Source organism: Magallana gigas, chromosome 6 (genome assembly GCF_963853765.1).
Source record: "Magallana gigas chromosome 6, xbMagGiga1.1, whole genome shotgun sequence".
Classification (NCBI taxonomy): domain Eukaryota; kingdom Metazoa; phylum Mollusca; class Bivalvia; order Ostreida; family Ostreidae; genus Magallana; species Magallana gigas.
The window spans coordinates 19,962,389-19,988,211 of NC_088858.1; the positions used below are offsets into that span (position 1 = coordinate 19,962,389).

At 32.0% G+C, this 25,823-nt stretch overlaps 1 protein-coding gene across 3 annotated transcripts; it reads left to right on the forward strand.

Annotated features, from left to right (window-relative positions):
- Positions 1 to 208: 208 nt before the first annotated feature.
- LOC105346927 (uncharacterized) lies at positions 209 to 19,410 on the forward strand. 3 transcript variants are annotated; one of them, XM_011455711.4, is made up of 7 exons: positions 209 to 540; positions 6,421 to 7,633; positions 11,826 to 12,067; positions 12,896 to 13,085; positions 13,506 to 13,535; positions 13,953 to 17,720; positions 18,191 to 19,410. In XM_011455711.4, exons 2-7 carry the CDS (start codon positions 6,716 to 6,718, stop codon positions 18,290 to 18,292), a joined length of 5,250 nt encoding a protein of 1,749 aa, XP_011454013.3. In that variant the 5' UTR covers positions 209 to 540; positions 6,421 to 6,715; the 3' UTR covers positions 18,293 to 19,410. The 3 variants fall into 3 exon arrangements, with proteins under 3 accessions (XP_011454013.3, XP_011454015.3, XP_011454014.3); XM_011455712.4 differs by lacking the exon at positions 209 to 540 and adding an exon at positions 1,097 to 1,223; XM_011455713.4 differs by lacking the exon at positions 13,506 to 13,535 and having other exon boundaries at positions 210 to 540.
- The last annotated feature ends 6,413 nt before the right edge of the window (positions 19,411 to 25,823 follow it).

Sequence of the window (25,823 nt, forward strand, 5' to 3'; positions counted from 1 at the left end):
ACCAAAAAGTAAAACCAACAGATATATCACAAGGGTCCTCTTGAGGGGACCTGATAAGAACTTTGGCAAGCACTCGGTAGTTGGGTACTACTACATGTAATAAGGTCCCAACACGTCTGTTCAATTCCAATAATCCGCGATGGCAGGAACTATCTGCTTCGATCAATAACAGATATCTCACCGCTCAGTGTGTATTTAAAGCTATTTATTTCTTTTTTTCTCTCTCTCGCTTCATGGTTCAGAGATCAATCCCGTAGAATGATAATGGACTTAATTGTCTGGGGTTGATCGCGTATATTGTTGAAAACTTGCCTTAAACTTTTGTTAGAAGAGGCGCCTCCTTTTCACTGTGTGGATTGCAATGTATCGACGGATAGGTGATATTTGACCCTCATTTTCTGTCATTTATTTTGACAGTTTATGTTTCGCTGCAATAGAAAAGGAAATAATTATAGTCGGAGCAATTAAAGTGTAACGGAGACTTTTGCGTAAAATGGAAATAATTTACAAATGTTATTTTGATGGAAACTAACCGGAAAGGTAAGACTGAAAAAGTATATTCAAAGCTATATAAATCGAATTATCATTAATATATTTTTGTCTTATTTTATGAAATTTAAGTTTTACGTTTGATAAATTGCTTAATTGTAAATATTCATGTATACAAGTCATGTACCATGATTATACCATGGTACGAGTGATGTAATTTGAATTGAATTTAAGAGGGGGGAGGGGGGGGGGAGAGGTCTTCGGTAATTGCGTTAGGCTGCCTAGATTTTCGATCTTATTCCTGCAAATGTTTAACGTCATAGATAAATACTTATAGTTAACTTCAAGTCAAGATACTATCAATCTGGCAAACTACCTATCAATTAGAGGTTTGTCTTATCTCTTATCAATTAAAATTTCGCGATTTAATTAATAACTGATTCTGTAATACAAACAGAATCGGACGGGCACTCTTTAAAGTTTTGACAATGGTCTAGACTCATGGAGCAGTTTGACGTCTCGGGTTTCTGAACTATATGAATCAGCTAAAGTTAATTGTTTTGAAATTAATATCATTATTTCCTATTAGATTTTGAAAAAGATACAGCACTGGGAGTTAATATAATTTCACGTGATTTGATATATACGGATAAGCCCAAACTGAGATAGAAATGAAAGAACTGAAAAGTGTCCCTTTTTAATCCTGTATAAACGCTCTAATTTGTCATCAAAAGGTAGGTCTTTAATTACCGTGTTTTCTAAGTACATTATAAGACATTCTTCGTTTAACCACCACTTTTCTTGCATGAGATATTGTACCTGGTATTCAAAGCAGATAAAATCAATTATATGGCATTGTATATGCTGTAATTTACTATTTACGAATCCTTACGTAGTCTGTTTATGTACATATCAAGATCAAAATTAAAATATTCTCTATTAATATTAAATGAAAATGATCATTTTGTTATAAAAAGACACAGAGAGCGTGAAAACTTGATTAAAAAAACTTATGCTTTTAACTACCATTTCAGAGGCTATTTTGAAAGAAACCCAATATTCATCGATAATACTTATTGAAAAGCCTTAATCTCATAAAGGTGCAACTACTCACAAATTAAAATAAAATAAACCCCGAACAAACTCGACCAGAGTATACCTTTAAAAAAACGAGATAGATCGTTTTTATGAAAAGAAAAGATTAGCACAAAGACTGTTGTCGTGAGTGGAATCCATATTAGGAAGTCGTGTTTTTCTGGCCCTGAACTCATAGACCCGCTTTGAAGTTTCTCTATGGTTCTGAGTTGATGACATGATAATCAAATTCTCCTTTAGCGACCTAAAGTCACTCAATTTATAATTATAGACTCAAAAGAGGCGTTTTTCTATCACAGTAGCCAAGGGGAGGGGATTTTTATCCCTCAAATCGTCTTTGTTTTTTCCTCCATTGTTTACAGGTTTAAATTAGTAAACCGTAGGTATATATACAATTTCTTTATATAAATCAATACATATTTTAAAAAAAAATCGGTAACTCAAGTACCTGTGAAATTGTATATAGGATAATTTAAAGCCTCATGACGAATGACAACCGAGTCAAGGGCAATTAAATTGAACATAAATATTAATATAATCATTTTCCGTAAAATCTGCTAATTACATATTGATTCATCATGGATAACTCCAAACCGAAGGAAAACGTAGAGAAACTATGGATACATCTATTTTAAGAACATTTTAAACAAGGAAAGGTCGTGACCAAATAAAATAAAATAATATAATTAATTAGCATTGCATCTTTTTGGGGAGTTCTAATTGCTATAGCATGAACAGCCACATCTGATATCAACAAGATCGGGTTTATTTTTTCTTCATAAAACTGTTATTGCTGCTATTAACTTGATTGAATCAATACTTTATTGACGCAAGCAAAAAAAGGGTGTTTATAAAGAAACAAAAACTATCACAGAATGGTTACTTAAAAAAACAAACCTTAATGGAAACTATGTGAAATCAATTCTGGACAGAATGTTCGCGTAAATTTATTCATTGATCATTATCTCGTTCAATCTGTCATCAATTTCACGAGTGATATACCTTTGAAAAGTGAACTCTAGCAGTTAACCCATAACACACCCACACATAAACGGACATTTTCGTTCCTAACTATGGAGGACAAAGTATTGTATAGCGGATGATAACTAGTAAGTTCAAATTAGCATTCGGTTGATACTCGTTTACAATCTTATATTTTTATATAGATTCGTACGGTAGGTTTGTTCGGTTGGTTTTCGTTGTTTCATAAATGTGTTCATTCTGTTGAAAATATCTTTCCGTTGATTGGTTCGTTCAGTTGCAATTTTGTGTTTCTCCATCGTTTAAAATTTCAAATTTCACTGCAAAGTGCGTAAACTGCATTTTGAGGGGAAAATTAAAGATATTGCACAGTTTCACTTTGAAATACATGTAAGTAAAATATCTCAAGGTGAACCCGTAGGTTTTTTGGTTTGATAGGTTCTATCCTTTGATAGATTCTTGTAAGTTGATAATTTTCGTTGATTTGTTGGTGATATGTTCGTTCCGTAAATCTATTCGTTTCGTCGATATGTCATATTGTAAATTTTGAATTTACCGGGTGACAGTAAATACAAAATTTAGTTGTGACATGTTGTAAATTTTGTATTTACCGCCACCCAGTCAATTTAAAATTTACAACGTGACAGATGGATTTGTTTAATTTTTCGCTCTGCTGGTTCGTCAAGTTGATTAGTTCGTTCCGTTTATAGGCTCTTTGATAAAAAAGATTTGTTTGGGAAAGTTACTTTGATCTTATAATGTAACCCAATTATTAAAATAACCTCTATTAAAATCATATTTCAAACAATAGCGACAACTCTTTAAGTTTTAATAGAAGTTAAAACAGGTATTAAAAATGAATAAAACCCCATGAAATTGCATGCAAGGAACATTTCAGAACTAGTTGACATGAGACAAATCTACTCCCATAGAGGAAAAAATCAAATACTGGAGATTGACATAAATAAGATTTTAAAAACTTTTTAGGAAACTAATTTATTAATTAATTTTTTTTTCCAAAATGAAAATGTAACATAGATAATAATAAAAGAAACATAAATCGGTAATGGGTAACAACAGAAAAATCTTTTTTAAATTTACATTGTATATCAAAAATGTGAAAGAGTTGCTAATGGTTTTGCTTTTTCTTTTACGAATTTATTTAAGAAACTAATTTCAAAAGTATCTGAGGAGGCCTATAATTCGATATAATCCGACTAAGTTGTTTCTATATGTTTAACAATCTCTTTGAGAAATAAGTGCAGCTCATTTTCTTCTCAAATAATTATTTAATAAACGATACCTTTTTCTACAATGCAATTTATGTGTACTCAAAATATTTAAAGAGCCCGTCTTTCATTTTACTTTCTCTGTGTTTCGGAAATTAAAACTATTGACAAAACAGTTTAATATTAAGTATTGTCGCAAGGCAAACAAAAATATCGAACCTCGTTACACTAAAGCTACTTTTTCAAACTGTATCTATTAGCGTTTAGTCGGAATACAAGAATAAACGATCGGCCCGCGCCCATTGATACAATGGCAGCCATGTTATTTCCCTCGTATATATTATTAAGGATTTGTCAATTGGTGGATATGTATGACAATGCTTATATAGATTTTGGATTTAGTTAGGGGACCAAGCCAGTTGTGAAGGGTTGTTTGCTTTTCGGATTTCTCTCGCTAAGTATTCCTTTGGAACAAGACATTTCACGTGTTAAGAAGTATCTATGGGTAGTCATATATAATGGTTCCGTAGTGTTTGGACAATCAATTGTTTGTTGTCACTTTGAAACACGCTGACCCACGGTTTAAATGTTGTATAAATACACAAGTAGCAACCATTTTTCTCTCCTCCACATTCTAAAAAAACATAACAACCCTTTTGCCATGGAATAGAATGCAGTTTCGAAGGATGCATTCTTTCATTTTATTAATGCACATCCTTTGTCTGTTTAATATTACCAGAAATGCACCAAAATTCACAACATCAAAGCATTGTTTTAATAAGAACTGTCAAGGTTTTTGATAACCATTCCAAGTGTTTGCTTTCACGTAACATGTGAAACGGACAATGTTAATCGGAGAGGTTCATTAAAGTCATCAATCCTGTACCCACTCTATGAACTTTCTTTGACCATGCAGGTGGTGCCCGAACTTTGTCATTCATTGATTCGAGTGACAAACGTCAAGGAGATAAGAATTTATAAGTTGAAATGAGAAATTTAGATAAATGCGTTCAACAAGGAGACCCCTTGAACCCGTTACCTGTTGAGTCTACAATCCGACTGCTAATTCCGCTATCATTTTGATAGCATTGTCGAGGTTTGAAATGTTTACAGAAAGATTTATGCTGTCAGGGACTTTTGGAAAAAGAATGTTTGGTTTTGTTCAAGAATTCTTCGATTTTACGATAAGATCTTCAAAGAGAATGTTTACCGAAGTCAATATAAGAGAGAGAGAGAGAGAGAGAGAGAGAGAGAGAGAGAGAGAGAGAGAGAGAGAGAGAGAGAGAGAGAGAGAGAGAGAGAGAGAGAGAGAGAGAGAGAGAGAGAGAGTTACATTGCCTGTGGTACCCATAGCATGTCTTTTTGCATGTCATATTATCAAAACTTTCTCAAAATTATAAATTATGACAAATGGAAATACCGGTACATATATACGATCGAATTTTATTCTGAACATTTTACTTCTATCCTTACCCTTCCATTATTGAAATGATGTAAAAGCTATTTAATCAAGAACGCTGCATTAGTCAAGTTAACCGAAACAACAACTAGCTCATTTATCAATATCCAACTTATGAGTGTGCATTGTCAACAGGATGCTTTTGCTCAACGATAACTAAATAGGAATCGCATCAGTGAAAAGATTCCTTTATGCGACGCAAAATTATATATTTTGCAGAAACTGCAGCTCTTTTACATGGAGCGCTGTTGTCTTGGTATTTCTTCATTATTTATTAATGCTTCCGCATCAGCAATATTTCGGTCCATTTCCTGCTGCTATTAAGGCTCCGATTCTAATTTCAAATATCTATTCTACGAAAAAAACTTTATTCGAAATGCATTAGATGTTGGTTTAATGATTCCACGAATACATGTATACATTCTACGAAAAAGAAAATTCTTAAAAACAGCCGACCCCCCCCCCCCCCCCCCCCCCCCCACCCCACCCCCGCCCTCGACAATCTAATTTCCATTTCCACGATGTAAAAAAAAATGCGTCAAACTGATATCTACTATTGCATTCATATCCAAATAAAAATGATGTATCCCCTGTATGACGCGTGAAATAATCCTCTATAATCATTTAATGGATGCCGATTATCAATGGCTAAGATCAATCCAATTCTAGCTCTGTTTAAAATCTTCTCCTAATTTAGCAGGATTCATTTCAGTGAAGCCTAATGAAACCCTTTTTACTACCGACAACTCGCATTGAATAACAATTGATATACATGAAGCGAACTCCAACGATCTTTAATGATTTCTTACCGACAAATCAATAACTTCTTATAAAAAATTCTGCATTTCTCATAACTTTTAATGAAAGGGCAAATTACGCAAATGGATATTTAAAAAGTACAAAAAAGAGAAGAAAAGAAAATAACACCATTTGATAACTTGATTCCGCTTCATATGTCATTCTCTATGCAAAAATTGTATTGATTTTATTGACATCTGTATATGTGAATTTTCACACCAACACATTTTATATAATGATTTAAATGATTGAAGAAAAAAGCATTTAAAAACCCTCCCCTAGTGGGGCAATAAAAGGGCTTTGCTCTGTGCGTGATTACAGAATTTAATGTCATAAAATGCTTATATCTTGCTCTAAATTATTTTACAGGTATACAACTGTCATTGACATCTAATGAATTCAGAGTCATGTTGAGTAAAGAAGAGTTATTTTGAGGCATCCATTTAAAGGCCAAATCACAAGAGAAAAAAAGAACTTCATTTACATAAAGAAATAAATGAAGGTTTTCTGGAGGTGCATGCTATCGGCACGGGGAAATGGAGACACGTAGACAGGGCCAATTAAATATATAAGATACGACAAGTATCACACATACTAAGAGTTATGAAAACTTGCACCAATCAATGTGTGATCAGCCCTTTAAACTGCAGTGGGCCAGCACATTATGGGTGACACTGAAAACACGCCATTAACATTCATTGTCCTTGTCTGTTCTGTTGTGGGTCTTTTAAATAATCTTGTGTCAATATTTTATAAACAGAGAAAGCAATTCTCTTTGCCTAAGCTCTGGAAGTATGCCTACCTATCTATTGATTTCGGGCATGTTTTTTTAAGTGTAGGGTTGATTCTTTCAATTTCATTTAAACTTTCTGGATCGGAGCCAGTGTGTCGTGCCGCGGGGTTTCTGATCGTCTTTGGGGTTTTTGACTGTATATGCGGTCTCCTCACAGCGGGGATCATTCTATTCGGGATCTACAACCCGGGAAAATCCTCACAAATTTCTACGTTTCATAGAAATGTGTTTTTGCTCATTGTCATTCCCGAGAAATTCATATCCGTGCTCCTGTCGACCTTGCCTCTTACACCTGTAGGAAGCGGTCTCTTTTCAAAGAGTCTTGCTATCACATGCGTACGGATTCTTCAGCCCTACGAAGATGGCGGTGAATTGGGACTTGTGAGCTTTGGAGTTCTTTGGGTGTCTCTTCTGGTTGCCTTCCTGACTTGTGTCATCAGCGCTGTGAAACTATGGAAAGGATTCAGCAACCGAATTCATTCCTCCACAGTCAATGTTTGGCAGTCACAATTAGTGATTGACGGCAAGAGGTTCCAGAGGCTACTGTTATGTGAGCTGATACTGTGGCTCCTTGTTTTGTTTTTGTTTAATTTTGTGACATATTACGATTCCGGAAATCTTGATTCCGCCACTTGGATTGTGTGGGTATCCTTAAGTTTGGCCACCGTTCTTCATAGTGTGTGGTCTCAGTTTGGCAATGCAATGTGGAGCATCTGCTGCTGTGGATCGAAAAGGGATGTGGAAGAACCACAACATAAACTAAAGCGACTTGAACTGATAAACGTAGAGGTAAGTTAAGATAAGTCCTTAAAAGACTCTTTTATCAAACGACTTTGTTTTGCTTTCCACGTCCATGGTAAATGATAGGAATAAGTGTCTAATATAATTTTGACATTCAATGACTAATTTCAATAGGCATAAATGAATATTAATGAATTTAGATTAACGGTAGGGTTTACCTGTATTTCGTATTTCATATTGAGAAATTAAAATTAAAAATTTTATCCGAGTAAGTCTACACGAAAAACTTTACTAATTATTCTCCTTAAAAATCTAAAAGCCAGAATAAATAATTTAACCAACTTTTGGAGAAAAAGAATACGAAAAATCAAGTCTTATTTACCCAAACTTTCTTTACTTCAATGTTTGAAGTGTTTTAAATGTTATTTTGAAAAAGTAACATTGTAAGTGCTTAATGTCGACAGTATAAAACGGCCATAAAATATCAAAACAAGTTATACATGCACATGTACTTTATTACCCACATTCTGCGCCATAAATAAAAGAACAACTATTTGGGTTTCCGTTGTTAGCAACATAATGTTATATGATGTCATTTTAGTTAATTCGGGATCAAATTAAAAACAACGAAAGAAAGCAAAACAAGTTATCTCTAAAAAGATAATATAAATATTTTTTTATTAATAGTGGAAACAACGACCAATGTTCTTTGATGATTTTTGTTAAAACAATTTTTCACTTACACATGGAATCATGATGTTTTTCTCACACATGCACATATTGACTATATTACAAATGTAAAATGCCAAAAATAAAAAATACCCACAAAACCTTAACAAAAAAGAAGGGAATAAATGTAATACTATTATTCGCATAGAACTGCAGAACTGTAGCAGCCATTTTAAGAAATGTGGTATAAAACATTTGGGAAATGAAGGGTTGATTTGCGCAAATACCAAAGGTTTAGGATAATAAAAAGTTTGTTCAATAAAAATAATGAATTGTTTAGTCCTCTTATTTCATTATTTAAATTTGACGTTTGCAAAATTGTTTTCAGTTAATTGTACCTAGAGGTCTTCAAGTTTAACGATGTCAGAGGGTGGTTGAAATATACGCAACTATCAGATTTCTGTCAAAGATAAACAGCCCTACCACGAATCTAGTTACCTAGCAAGTTCAAACATTTTTAAATATTCGAATACACAACTAAATGTCAATAGTGAGACCCACTCACCAACACAAAAATAATCTTTTATCTATTTAAATTGAAAAATTTTCAAAGGAAATATTGTTTGACTTAACCTTGTTCTGATAAAGAGTAGAAACATTTCGTACGTCTTTGTTGAATCTAATTTGGCGAATTCGAGCGTCAAAGATGTTTGATAATAAACAAAATCATATTTACACTTTTTTCAAACATTTAAAAGGGTATTCTCTGAAATCGCATGTCTTGGATATGTTCATTACGTACCGTTAACCAGATTCAAAGAACTGCTTTCTGTGGGTCTAATCTCTAAACTCTGTTTTTAAAAGACTAAAGTTCAAAATGATTGGTTATGTATATAGAGAGAGGTTGTCATTGATATTTACCGAAACAGTTAGTATCCTTGAAATCTTTATTAAAGTATAGGTGACATATCATTAAGTCACTATGCGTGATTATGCCCCGGTCGTTATCTAAGGGTAAATCAAACCCTCTACTCTTTTTTATGAATCCCCCCTGGATCGCAACCTTATGATTATTAAGTTGTGATGGCATATTCGAATAAGGTGGACATTTTTGACAACTTTTTGGGTAGGGCGATTTGGATTTTGCTATCGAAATGAAATCCAAAAAAGTTGGAACGGGATAAAGGTGTGGGTTGTGTTAGAATTCGGGTTAGTTTAAAATATCCTATCACAATTTATTTTTTTTGCAGATTGGGGTAAGGATTATGTTTGAAAACTGTCTTATTAAACGTTGTAAAGAAAAGAATTAACAATTTTTTGTTACCTTGAAGACTTTGTAACTTGATTTTGTGAAGTAAAGTGTTGTCTTATACAAAAAATATAGTTACAAGTTTTCTAGATAATGAATGAAATATCTTCAATGCTATAAAAGCGTTTTTAAAAGACTGAGTCTAATTAAAATCATATTTTTATTTTAAGAAGACTTAAATAGCTTCTTGGCAGTTATTGAGACGTTGATATGGAAAATAAAAAAAAATAATTTATTATCTGCTTTTGATAGGCATGGGTCCTTTGAATTGAGTCCTAATTTAGTAATACGAAGGGGGGGGGGGTCGTAAATGGATTCGAGATGATTTTCATATCTCCTCATAAGAGATGATTTTTATATCTCCTCATCAGCGTGTTATTACAGCTTTTAGAATTTATTGAAGTCCTAACTTTTTATATGTAAATTTTAATCCCATTTAAGTGTAAAAGATGTTCGACTTTAGACATTATACTTTTCAAACCTTTCAAAATGTCATGAAAGAGAAATGATAGAGATGTTTTCGTATAATGAAAGGCCTTAAGGTATATCCGGAATAGTTTTTAAGATTTATACAGAACCTGCAAATGTTATCAAAGATCATTTCCAAAATAAGGTCTCTGTAAATTATTAAGAAAGGAGAAATGAAATGAAAGAACTAATTTGGTGAAAGTTCATTTAGATGATGTCGATCTTTAAAATTTATACACTGCCAAAAGTCAATTTTTATATCAAAAAGTGTGCATTATAATGCATTTCAAATATTTAATGGATATTAAGTCAACAATAAAAAACCATTATTCATTCGATATCTCAACTTAACATAAAGCCAAAATCATTTATTATCCTGAATTGATAAAAATTTCAATGTCATGTATTGCTTTAACTCTTTTTTCACCGATATTATCCCTTTAAACCTTTGGATTTGGCAAAAGGAGACCCCATTAGATTAGATACCAATTTATCACGGAAACTCCTGTAAAGAAAACCCACATTTCAACAGAATATATGAAGAGCCAAGATTTAGGCATAATTTTGCAAGTTAATGGCTATCCATTGCTTGAAAAGTGAAATTAATATACATTATCAATTAAAGTGGATTTCAATGATTTGATTTTGTCTCAATACATCTCAAAAGAGACTATTGATCTGAATGTTTTCAAAATATCATCTGAATTTTTATGTATAACTAGATGCGTACTTTTTAACTACTATTTAGAACTCCAGAAAGAACCATTAAAACCCAATTGTATTTTGAATGTATTTTTCAAAACTTTGTTAGCTCTGTTTACATTCAATTTAGAAATTTAATACCTTCATTTTGTCCTTTTTGGTTATTGATACCATTTAGATAATGCATACATATATGTTCATTTACCTTACCTTCTAGAACATATATACATTTTATTTTAACCCATCCCCCATCTCTCTTTGGAGAGGAGACACCAGTTAGTGTTATGTTTACCAGGGGTTTTCACAAAATATTGAAATAAATCAATGCATTGAATAAATATTAGCTAGCAATTTATCTCCACCGCTCCGCACTATAACAAGAAAACAATGATAAAACCTAAAAGGCATATAATTGGAAATAAAACACAGAAAAAGTAGACCTGATTTCGTTACAGTTAAATCGGAGCTGTAAGGAGAGTTTATAATTTGTCTTTATGCCCAGAAACAGTCAAGTGGGCCGCTGAAATCGGTTTGTAAACTTCTGTCACGCACAGCACTTCTCAAGTAGCTGGTACCAAAAACCAAACAGTGTTCTTGAATACATCTCTAGAAAAAGGCTGTGTTTCAGTAAATGTTTGATGATTTGTTTGTTTTCTGAATCGATCGGTCGTAAAGAATCAAGTTGGCCTTCCTTCTTGACAAGCTAGAGGAGATATGCAATGATTTTTGTACTTTAACTCAAATTACATGAATAAATGCATTTTACTACCCCAAAACAGGCAATTAAAGTGTCAATATACAATACCTGATAAATTTATTTAGAAAGGTATATCTTAATACGTAAGTCGATAACTGCAGTTTATTACTTGCATCATCACGACACTTTATTAAAACCACCGTAATTATTACAACTATCTTGCACGCAGGTCGTTTCTATGGTTAAGAATAAACGTTTATATTAAGAAGTTAAAGACAGGGCAAAATATACCATTAACAGCCAACAATTTTTAAAGATGTTTAAATGAAAATTATAATTCATTAAATAAAGGAAACAAATATGAAAATCACGACATTTTAAAATACATTTTGCAGGAAGCCGGAAAGCTACGATTGAAGGCAACATGGAGTGTATCCAGGGGAACTGTCAGACGGGGTCTTATGAAGGTTTATGGTTCAAACAACGTCAAAGCTTGGGCACAGGAAATTGTTGTACTGGGCATGCTCAGGAAGGCGCAGCATCCGAGCCTTCTGCAATGTCTGTGGACCAGCAGCTCCAACCCTTACTACGAAACGATGACGTTGATCACAGGGGAGATAATAACTAGTGACTCAAGGTACACGATTTTACAGTTTGCAAAATGGCCGCCAACATGCATTGAAACATGTGACGTAATTTACAAGCTAAGAAACGTTAATGACTTTCATTATAAATTTTACAAATCAGTATGTATATGCCGTATTTCATAATTCCTAGCAAAGTATTACATAAGTAGTAGCAGTCCTTTTACCAAAATCCATTCACTAGCATTCAAAGTATTGATTTTTGAACGTCATTTAAAGTTGTCGATTCGTTATGCAGTACAAACATTTCTTACAAGAATTGTCTAAATTTACTTTAACAGAGGCTATAGCTTATTACGCTACTTTTAATTGATCGAAATGTGATCAAAATTACCTTTTATTGTTGATTACGTTTGTCAAACATTATTGCATAATTCTGCTTGAATATTGTGAAAAAATGATGAGACTTTTAGACAATGGTTGTTAAAACTCGATGAATTAATGATGTGAAACGATAATATTTACAGAAATAAAGGAATTCCTTATTGTTAAAATGTCAAGCACCAAAAAAAATGCATACCATGCAAAATTATAATTTTACAGAAGTTTTTCGTATATCTGATATTAAATGTGTCTGTGACTTACAAAAATGCAATTCATAGAATAAAGAACATATGTTATGCAATAATATCATTTTTTTTTCTAAATCAATTTTATTTGTATTATAACATTTTGTTCACTTTTACAGATATATACATGTTGTTCACATTGTCTTGTTTGGTCTTTTGCATGCGTAGTTGTTTTTCTAGAAATCTTTAATGGAATATTCATTTTTTTAAAAAGTTTTTTTACTTCTTAAATTTGATTTTATTATAATTCAGGATTATTTGTCTGGAGCTGACAAATAATGGAAGCCTGGAAGAACTATTTCAGAAAGACGTTTCACTTCCGGAAACGTGTCAAAGGATGGTCGTTCATGATATTGCAGAGGGACTTTTCTATCTTCATAGCCAAAATATTCTCCATAACAACCTCAGTTCTTCCTGCATCTACCTCAAAGGATCCCTTCCGGTAAATTGAAATATTTTATTTACATGTATACTACATATCCTGATTCGAGATTGAAAAACAAAATCTTGTATTACGTAGACAAACTAGGTTTTGTTTCTATTTGATTTCATTTGATTTGAACATTTTTTTTATTTTAGTCTTCGTTAGACATTTACAATTCAGCAAAAGAAATAATTAAGGTTACTTCACACAAATCTAGTGTACATGGAATTATTTTAATAGTTGAGTGAATGAAATATATACATGTACATATATGCTTTAGATACAATTAATATTTAAAAAGCTCGGCTAAATTATATTACAAAGGTTTTCTTACATTATTATAGAGCTTTCGCAATTTTACTCGATTGCATGAAATGCATGATGGTATTGATTTTCATAGGCATGCATGTATTCATTTAACATTTTGACCTTCACTAGGAAAAAGAGTACAACAGGCCAATTTATAGGGTAGGAGGTTCATGCAGAGAATTTCCATTCTTGTCTTTCCAATAAGCATATATATACCAAATATGTAGCATTATACTAACAAATTTACGTTTATTTATGGTGCTTATTTATGTATTCTCCAATTGCTACGATATTAAATTAAAAAAAAAACCTGGTTTGCAAAAGCTGTAGATTTTTTTTTACGTTTCATTTATTACCTTTCCAACTATAATGCGGGTAAAATCTTGTTGCTATCGATCTTCAACATAATCATCCTTAAGTAATACCTGTTCTCCTTTACATTTCTTTTTTATTTTACTTTGCTTAATGACCAATTATGTTTCACTGTTGAAAAAAAATATGATATTTGTGGTATGTAAAGTTTAGCATTTTGCTGATAAATATAATATACAATGAAATTTGATTTATTCGTTTCAGAATATGGTTATGAGGGCAGCTATTGGTGATTTTGAGCATACACAAATTTACGGATCAATGCAGCAGACAGAGACAGCTGTGTGCAGCAAACGACAGTTCTTCTTACCAGACATCAGATCGTTTGCATTGGTTGCACTGGAAATTGTGACAAAATCATGTGAGCGACGCTTCCTAAGCATGCAATATGAATGGGACTATGATCAAGATCCAAACGATCTCATCAAAAGAAACGGAAATTTTGTTGTGATGCCCAGTATACTCCCTGAGACCCATCATTCGGATTTTGGTCTCATGAATGACCCATCTGATGATTCAGATATAGATCACTACGTGAGAAGGCAACCAGCCAATGGTATACGGTCACCATATGAAATGATCGAAGAAGTAAGACGACGCAGTAGAAGTATGTCGCCAGGAAGTCGCCCAATGTCAGCGCAATCACGGCGCAGCACAAGGTCAAAAACAGTATCTCCAGATCGACAGAGAATGATACATAGATCTCCCTCAGCGCAGTCTGCAACTACTCTCTTTAATGGAAGAAGTGGAACTCCTGAACCAGATGACATATTACAACAACAAACGTCTGCTCGTTCTGAAGTAACTGAGGTGTTTCACAAAAGAAGCACGATTCAAGAAAGTGCTCAGGGAAGGACTGAATCCCCCATGGAAAAGAAAAAGGGAAAGGGTAAAAAATCTCATTCCAGAACTCTTGAAGGACAGGCATTTGAAATCAAAGGCAAAAATAAAGATATCAAGAAATCTAACAGCAAACGCCTTTTATCTAAACCGGTCTCTATATTGAAAAACTTAACTGGCTCTGAAACAACTGTATCTGCATTTAAATCTAATGATAAAGAAGATTCATCTGCTGGTGAAATATCAGAGGAAGAAATGGAAGAAATAGAAATTCCATTTGATAGATACAAAATGAATAAAAAAATGAGACAAGATTCAAAGAATTCAATTCAATCTTTCCAGTCCGAAAACTCGTTACATCGAACAGTGTCACAAAAAAGTGATCAGTGGAGCATTCGTAGCGACATGGAGTATCGTCCACATGGTTTGAAAAATACAGTGTCTGCTGATTCAAGAGCCTCGCTTTGGTCAAATTTACCCCTTCCTTTGGAATCTATTGATATTGAAAGAGACGACTTAGATCAAATTATTGATTGTCTTCCGGGAATGGCAGATTCTCTGGATTCTCCAAGGAATAGACCTAAACTAAGTGAGATAATGAATGCTCGAGACAGGATAGGTTCAAGACCAAAAGCATACTGGCAATATGATGGACCAGGACCTCAGCGCTTTGAACTTGTTGATTATTATGACGAGTTGCAAGGTGTGTTCGTTAAAAAGTTACAACCAGTTCGTTCTCTTCACAGAACATCATCTGGTTCACAAATCATGTCTCTCCCCGTGCATCGAACTTTTTCAGGGACTCAGGTCTTACATCGAACAAATTCGGGTCTTCAGGAAATAATGGAAGCAACTGAAGCCACGGACGAGGAAGAATCGTACTCAAACAGTAAATCTCATCAACTGGTGCGGGATAAAAAGACGAATAAAATTAAAGTTCAGTCTATCCAAGAACCACAGGAAACAAAAGCGATGAATCAGGACAAAAAATCTACGAAGAAAAAAGAACGATCCAAATCGATTAAAAAGCACCCAGCACCACCACCTCCATCCGAAAAGGAAATTTGCCAAAACATGGAAGATAAAGAAGATAACGAACATAAACGATCAAAAGCCCGAAATGCACTTAAAAGAGCTCTCAGTGGAAAATCGAGAGATTTTAGTTTTCAAAGAACAAACAGTAAGAATGAAAAGTTGGATGTAAAATTTGCAAATGTTAAAAAACTAAGCGTACAAACACATACAGAAAATAAAGAAAATGAGCAAAGAATTGAAAATAATTTCGAAGTTATCGAAACAAACCAGCCAAATGTTAAGGAAAAAGAAGACGCACATTTCAAACGACATTATATTCAGGCTCCGAAAAAGGACAGTGTAGAAAAAAGGTTCATTACTGATAAACAGTTAAAAACAAACCTGAATAGATTCTCAAGTTTCAGCAGTACAGACAGCTTCAGTAGCAGGGGCTCAATAAGAGGTCGACACGCAGATGTTTCGCTTACAAGTGGCGAATTAACCTCTCTGTCTTCCCAAGCTGATGCTGATACCGATGACTTTGCGACAGATGTCGATGCACCTGCCAAGGAAGTTTATATGAAAAAGGTAATTCAAAGCAGATTAAGGAAAAATGTCGACAGTGGGTTTGACAGTGAGAGCAGCGAAATATCTTCGCATGGTCCCCAAAGCAATTATCTTTCTGATGATTCAGCTTTTCATGAAACCAAGGCTAGAAGGTCAAATCCCAGAAAACAAGATACTGTAGTGACGGATATTAAAAGCTCTTCGAGTCAATACAGTAAACAATCAATACCTATGTCCGAAAAAACATTTTGTCTAACTGGGATAAATTCTAGGATTGTTGAAACTGTGACCGATTCACCAGATCTTGAGATCGAGTGTCTTCCTGAAGATGAAGTAGAACTAGTTGAAGGGAAAGAAGAATTTCGCCCAACATCAAGTCTTTCCCGAATCATTGAAGTTTCTTCAGCATCTCCAGACCAAACTAAGGAAATGGACTTTGACAATGAAATTGAAAGAGTAAGTTCCCCCCGTGTTGATAAAATGTCAGGCGGTGAGATATTTAACCCATCTTGTTCAAGTCGTCCTAAAACACCAAGTAGTAATCGTCCCAAAACACCAGGAATATCTAAAGAGATGAGAGGTCCAAATGTGATGGCAAGCAGTCACACTGCCGATGCCGCAAGACGGTATAGGGAACTTGTTAAGAAAGGAGTTCCACTCCGAGTTTCAGAAGTGGCCGTGAACGAAAACCCAAATGGATCAAGCTGTCAGTTGAATGAAGAAGACAGTGAAACGCAACGTTTACAGCCAGAAGACGAGAAATTGTTCATAAATTTAGATTCACAAGGTTTTTTCCAAACTGAAAGAGATAAAAAACTAATTCCTGGTCGGACCTACGGTTCTCTCAATAGGAAATCAAGAATTGATCAAGGAAAGAAAAATAAATTAGATGGTCAACAGACTACGTTGGGTTTGGACGACATTGTTAGAGAAAGTCCTGTTAGTTCAAACCATTCTCCTGTACATAAATCTCCAAATGGTAGCCATCTATCTCCTAATTACGCTCCTAACAATGGTATTCTTGACGATTCCTTTACACATGTATCTGAGAACGAAGTTGCTATGTTTAATCAGCCACAAAGCGAGGACTCGGAAACATCTAGTACTCACAATGGAACATTGGGTAATTCAAATCAAGTTTCACCAAATCATAATCCCCAAAACCCATCTGCTTTAATGGTAGATGCCGAATTGTACATAGATCGCCTTTACTCTAAAAAACAAACACCAGAACATAATCAGCCCCACCCTCCGATTTTGGATCCCGATTTTGATTCTCCTCTTCTTCCTGAAAATGGAAAACCTACGCAAACTGATCAACAATTTGATATTCAACCGGTCCATGACCACGGAAGAGAGGAAGAAAGAATCATAATAAATGTGCCTTTGAAAGAAGGAGTATCGGACAAACATGTAACGAATTGCCAAAAACTGACTTCAGCCCTTCACCTTGTGTCTTTTAATGATTTGTTACCAGCAACACATGAAGGATTTAACATGATGAAAATCAAGCTTAAACAAGCTGGCCAACTTGGTGAAGTAGGAAGCCAGGTATGACATTTTTGCTCAATAAACATAAGAACCAACACATTTGTTAAAAGAGAGGGCTTGCTTTATTTAACAATAAATCATTGCCCTTCTGACTCTCTTGTAATAAAGTATCTAGGGTCTGTTCGGACATTGTAAAAAAAACTTGGGGGGAAAGTAACGCAAGATATGTAAGCCTATGATTTCGAAAAAGCTGAACTGATTTAAAAATAAATTTTATCCAATTTGAAGATATCTTATACACTGAAATTGCTTTAAACACAAGTATCTACCTTTGTATTATGCCGTGCGAATTGAGTTTGTTTTAACTATAGACCATTAAATTGAGTTGAGCAATTTCCGGATAACATATAAACCCTCATCATTGATTTTTTAAGATTTTTGTTAAGAATGTTTTACTTTGAAAGTTTAGTTATTTGTTAACAAGATGTTGCTCAAAATTAATCTGATGCATGGCTTCTGTTCTTTTCCAGCTACTGGATATCGTAAACAAATGTTGGCTGAGTGAAACCCCGCCCACTTCTTTTGACCTCGTTATGCAATTGATGGATCCTGTAAAGGAAACAGAACTTTAAAGCTGCAGAAATATTACGCATTTATTAATTGCATCACTTTCGTGCCAAATTAATATATAGATCGCGGAATTCCAATTTCAGTTCATTTCATTGAAATATCATGCAAAATCTTGTTACGTTATTTGATAAAACTATTTTCTCGAAATCTTCTTATTCAACGCGCATGCACAATTAACCAAATAAAAAATAAATATTACTTAACAATTAAATTTAGATGCGCATGGTTGGTAACACATATATGTATTTTTAAATGTGTGAGAAAAAATGTAATTTTCTTTGAAAAATGTTGCACTTGTCTTCCAAATAGTTTTTACAAAAAAAAATCTATTTCTATACCGGTATGCGCTGTATTGTTAAAAAATCTCTTGCTATTTAATTATGCTATTATTATATGTACATCTAACTTCAATTTTTAGGATAAATATCGAAGTGTGTAATGAGAAGAAAAAATTCATATAACATAAATAAAGAGCAAACAATTTACTGGATAACAATAGAGACTCGGAATGACTTTTCTTACAAAAAAATGAATAATAGAAGTACATACATGTAAACCATTAATCCATTGTATTGTTTTTAACTTGATTTTTTTAATGCATCAATGATTTAGCAACTTGATTTTCCATAATACTATTCATTTAAAAACGATAAGGAGATAATAGTTGTTCCGTACTCCAAACTTGATATTTGCATTTACCATTAAGTGAGCATATATCGTTGAAATTTTAGTGTAATTCTTGTGCTTTATCATTTTTGTCATGCATTATATCATTTTGGTGCTTTACGTTTCAATTGTTGGAACATTAAGATATTTACTTATATGTTTTCTTTATGAATTAGATGATTTTGTTTTAATATCAAGAGAACATATTTTTACATAATTCATCAAAAAATATGTTTTAGCATAGAAAAGGGCACATATATAAGCTTTATTTTCTTTTGCTATTTTTTTTTATTTTGGATCACTTATAATGTGATTTTGATGCAACCTTCATATTATACGTACATCTACATTTTTACTAACATTTTCTGAAACCATAGACTTGTTTATTTTTTGTATCGATGCCATTTTAAAACTGTGATAGTATATTTATATTTGTTATCTATGCAATAAAACTATTAAATATACAAATCAAGTACTTTTCTCTTTCGTCTTATGAAAACAATAAAATCTTTGTTGTTTTATTTGGGCATTAAGGTAGCTAGTATTGCAAAATAAAACTGTTTCTGTATTGATTGCGACCTTTGTAGCCCAAATGAACCACAAAAGAAAATAATAATTTCATTTCTTTATCATATTTTGGTCCATTTTGGTAAATAGAGGCATTGGCGTAGCATTAACCCGATCATGAATACAAGATATTTTCAAAACTTTAATTTTTTTAAAAAGTTTAAAACATGTGGATAAAACGTACAGCAAGTCGAGCTTGATGAGTGATAACTGATGTTTGATGCAAAGGTACGATAGGACTTGCACAATATGTCATATTTTAATTTTTTTACCCTCATTTATTGGAACACTGATCTAACTTGAGCGTAAATAGGAGTCACAATTAAAATTTCAATACGTAAATGCCTTTTGATTAAATGTAAATTCAGTTAAATTTTTTTCTGCAGGGGTCTTTATGAAGCTACACAAGAAGTTTGAAATCAATTTGCCATAACGAAAAAAGTCTGTCTGGAAAACGAAGAGGGGACAGAATGACTGACAAAGCGCGATAATGACCCACGTATCATCGAAAGGGGACTAATAACTTGATTATCAATATTTTGATTAACTCCTTACAGGGAATGAGCAGCCAATTATTTTTTTACAATAAAAAGAATACTATAGTTTACAACCATTTGAAAATCTTAGGTCAGTCCGTGCAAGTTCATGGAGTTAGTGCTCTAGACGTAGCACTAATTGTTTCCATCATTACGAAATAATCCGCGCAATGTAAATGTTAAAAGTATAAAGCACAACACAATTGAACAATAGCAATTTGTTATACACAGTTAAAAGAGTGCGTAACTAACATAAAATAATTCATTTATGGTAGATATATATTAATTATGTTTTTGTTTCTTTTATAGTTACTTGAAACACAATTAAATTGTAAAAAAAAATTGTGGAGAAAATTCTTAGTAGAAATTAAATATATGGTGATTTATAAAACTGATACCTCAAAAGAAGTTTATAATTAAATGTAAAAATATTGATTTATTTGTTAATTGTAAATGATCGTGTGTTTTGGCAAATGAACATTTGATTATAAAACACAAGTTACTTTACATTTTACCACTGAAAACTTTAATCTCCTTTATAAGGTCCATAAAAAAATAAAGGCGTTATGTCATACATTTTGAAATTGATCTAGCTCTAACACCTCATTAGTACAAGACTTTGTAAGTTATGATAAGTTTTATCGATGATATATTTGTTGCAAAGTAGAAAATTGTAAAGGTTTTCCATTACATAAAATTTTTTATTATCATGGGTGAAAAAAATCATGTAATGTGGAAAAAAATACTAAATGGTGGAAAAATCTTTAAAAACATTTTTTAAAAAACCAGGTAATGAAAATGATTGTTAATAATCAATGGTTAAAGTAGGTGGTGATGTTGCAAAATTCTTTAATCATCAAACACGAACGTGTATATGCAGGTTATGCAAAAGTGTCATTTGTAGAATAGTTAACTCTCATTTTTCATTGGGTCTTAGCTATATATATTTTGTTATGTATAGTTTTTTTTTTACTTTTATATTATATTCACCGGACATCATATATTATAGAATATAGTATTGATCTCCTGTTTTTAAAAAAAAAAAAAATTTGTTTTCAAAAATGAAGGTCAGCAATTTGTCAAACAGTTTTTTCCTATTTATAGGAAACATGCCTAACAATTATAGATAACTTTGATGATTTCTATTAAAATGTTTTATATTTTAAAAAAATTAAATGAATACAATTGCCAATTCGACGTGCAGTTTACTGTATAGGAGAGAATGATTTAGTCGCTGCAAGTTTACATAACAAATGATTTTCTTAAATGAAGATTTAGATTAAACGCGCAAAAATACAACATGTCATTGAACAACGATGTTAAAGTGTATCAAACGGAGAAATATAAAATGAACCCTTGGACAATTATTTTGCAATCATTTATCTTTAAAACAATTATCTTTCTAAAGTCTGTAGTTAATATATAAGAAAAAAGTATATGATAATTTTAAATTGGTATATTTTGGTAATCGATAGTTTTTGTTACCTACACTCGAAAGTTCTTCTTGAAAAATTAGATATAAATATACAGACATTATTTAATTAATCATTTTGGTGTTTTTTTTATCGCATGGAAAATCGTTAAACGAGACTGAAAATATTTACAAATTGAGGTATTTAATCAAACACAGCTCTAAAAACATCGACATACATTTTGATAAAACCACATTTCTAATGGGCAGAAAGCTAAGAGAGATCAACGGGGTATAATGCTTATCTAAACATGTTTTCCTTAATTTTAAAGGGAGTTATTGCTCTTTTTGAATGAGATGAAGCATAAAGATATGAATGATATTGGGACCGGTATAACAGTAAATTAATTCATTCAAGTAATATTAATTCTAGTTAAGGATTTTTATTTTAACCAAACAGTGATGATAGAGGTGTCATGTAAGGACTTCTTTCAAGTTACAATGTATATCATTGACTCGTACTGTCATATTTAAGTTTTCTTGTAAGAAAGAAACCTCTTGGTATCATCATCAATATCTTTAAGTTTTGAACATGTTACTTTTCTAATAATGAATTGAATATAATTTATATTTCGCATCAAAAGAAATAAATACATCTAGGCACAGATATAAGTACCTTCAGTTTATTCATAATTTATTCAATAATTTTTTTTAGACACACACACATATATATATATATATATATATATATATATATATATATATATATATATATATATATATATATATATATATATATATATATATATGAACATTTGTTTCTATCTACATATATATTTTTGATCCACAAATTCTGAAGATATCTTTGACAATAATAAGCTAAACAACATATTAAAGGTTAAAAAATAAACGGTTACCTACAGACCAAAAAAGCCGAAAAAGAATTTTTTATTTGTAGCAATAGCCCACCAAACAAGAAAATAAGATTATTCTCATTATTATATTTAATTTTTAGCTCACCAGCGCTGAAATTTCTTTGTTTTTTCTGTAGTTTTTTCTACGATTAAGTCTTTTTCTGCGGCTTTGGCTAGGTTCGACATGTACCACGACCATAATTTGAGAAACAAACCGTTACCAAAATAGTTTTCGAAACAATCATGACAATAAACCTGTTCAGCGTTAATATAGGAACTATTCCCTCCAAAACTTTTTCGTTATGAAATAAATCATATATTTCAATTTTGTTTCCAAATACTAAACACTTTGTATAATGATCTGAATTCGAGTTCTCGCTGGTTTACGAAATTCGAATTTATCTTTTAAAAAAGTGTATCTATACCGGGATCAAATACTTGTAAAAATATGATGTGGGCAAGGTAACATTTATAAAAGGGTCGCAAGCTGCCTAAAACTGTGTATTGGCACGGAGGATAAAAATTAATACAATTGGCAAATAAGAACGGATATCACTATTTAAATTCACTTAACTAAGCAACTTCGTAGAATGGAATACTTCTACGATCTAGAAAAGTTTGAAAATTTAAGATAGGACTATCAAAAGCACGTTTACATATTAATATAGCAGTAATTTTGAACTATTCAAAATCAAACACTAATATTTAATGAAATTAGATCAGGGGTATATAGTTCATGTTAAATATCATCTCGAAGAACCAATTTCGTATTTTTGAATTAATATGTGTGTCTTTATGAACCTTGAATGTATCATTGGATGTTGGATGGTCATGTACCGTAAAACCTTATACACGATTTTTTAAACTGCCATTCAAGTAAGAATAGTCCTAACTATCTAGATTTAAAATTTGAACTTGTTCGTACATCTTTATACAAAGTTCTTGTTCGAAATGAGATACACATAGTCTAGAATTGCCAATATTATGTGTGTGTCTAGTTAATAACATTAACTTTTGAACAAATGCGTTCGGTCTCTTTAAAAATTAGATAGGCAGCATTTTAAAAAATATTAAAAGACAAAAGTCGCAATCTATGTATAAGTATATCGGCATGAATAAAAAAATATGACGCTGAAGTTAAACATTTTATGCTAAAATATCAAAGGATTTATAAATATTGTTTTTGATTTCAATATATGATGACTATACAAGTACTTATTATGAATATTTCAAATGAAAGAAACAGAATTATTTTTTTCTGAAAGCATTTTATAGTTCTTATTTAACTGTGTTCAATTATTAACTAAACATTTTCTATAAGTGTATATTTTTGTAAGGATTTTGCTTAAATTTCTTATAAATCTTTGATATTTTTACTTAAAATCCCTTAAGTCATAAAGTATTGTAATAAGGTACACTTTAGCAGTCTCTAATTGTTAACCGATACATTGAAAAGGGACGCGGCCAGTGAAATTCCAATCGACTATGTCTGTTCATTTTCACGGCTTTAGAAATCTCCCCAGTCAACGTTCTAACCGCATTGATATGTTCTTCAGCGATGACACTGAAGACCCCGAGTGATCAATCGCCTATGTGAGACTGACGGGGAGACATGAGAACAGAGGCACGTGCAGCGATGGAGAGACATACGAAAGTAAATGACAATTTCTGAAGGACCTGAAAGCTTTAAAAGAGCACTTCTTCTCCACTTCTAATCGGATTAATTTTTTTCCTACTTTTTTGGATAGTAGAAATGTGTAATGGACCACTGACAAGTGACATCTCTGCATTTTTTCCATTTTCATTCCAACGAGTTGTCAATGCGCGTTGCATATAGATATCTTATAATGATGGTACACTGTATTTTTATTGTACAGTTGATGTTTTAAAACTCAAAATTCTATTGTTCTTGGTTATAAATATAGGACAGAGAGTTTACTTATCAAACTGAATTTAAAACATCTAATGCAAATACATTTTACAATTAAGTATCACTATATTTATTTTGTTCAAAATTTAAAAAATGCAACAAGTGAAGAGTTTTAAAAAAAAAACAGTTAATGTAAATAAAAAATTAAATATTCCGTGTATAGTACATTATTAGTTTGTTTTAGAAGCTAACCAAGCTTACCATTCTGAAAAAAATAATTCCATCTTTTCGAACGAAAGGTGACTGGATTCCAATGGGAATGTATGGTTACGTTGTTAATTTCTCTCACGTACGATGGCATTAAATCGACGAAGCCGTCACTTATGATATAGAAAAATGATTATGGGCTCAAGTGGCACTTCAGTGCTAGCATTTGACCAAAAAGATGAAAGAGTACAGATGAGTTATGTGTTATGGAGCCCACTTGTAGATTGAATCGTGTTCATTATGTCTGGACATGAAATTAGATAATACAGTTCAAACAAGGTGTTCCTATTCAATCTAGCACCTACAAATAACAATTTGTTCTGCAAAAAATGTGTTAATTTTAAAGTAAGGCTGGGTATTTGTAACACATTGAGAAGTGAAATGATCTTGATTACAATTCATTTATATGTTAAGATATTATATACATCTTCAAAAATGTTTGGTGATTTGTGATATTCGGAAAAATTCCCATAAACTAAATAAACAAACAAATTTAGAATAACAATTCAAATTTCAAACTTCTGAAATTATAAAGAGGAACTTGTTTTGTGAAACGGAAACCCTGAACACGAAAACAAATGATAAAACATTTTTTTTGCAAAATATTAAATAGGTACAAGGTAAGAAAAACCTCTGAACAACACTCATTCCTATGAAATAAACAATTGTCGGTTACAAATTAAACACACCTCTCATGCGTAATCATCATTGATCTATTATAATTATTATATTATGTATCATATTTTAAATAAAAATACATGTCTGCATTAACATTGTGTTTCAGCCTTAAATCAAAACTATTTAATTTTCATTTTCTTTAAAATTATCTGTACATATGTCTGTTTCTTATAAATGATATGATGGATGACGGTTTGGTATTCTCATTTTTCATGTAATTGTTTTGAAAAAAAATGAATTCACCATTATTGGATCTTATAAGTTAAATTTCTTGTATGAATAAAAAAATACTAACACCCTAAGACATTCTTCATTAATGTTTTACTCAAATACAAATATCTACCCTATAGCCAATGTGAGATTTTTTAAATAGGAAAAATAAATAAATGAAAAAAAAAATGAACTGTGAATCTACCTAAACTTATTCATAAAGACTAGCAGCAGAAGTTATTGGATATAGTTGGAAAAATGAATTGCTTTAAGATAAACAAAATTGTTAACATTCTTACGTACTAGTATGTCATTGTTAACACGTAATATGCCCAAAAAATAATTATTTTGATTGAATGTCAGTTAGATATAGAAATTCATTTATCTTTTTCATTAAGAAGTAAGAATGATGAG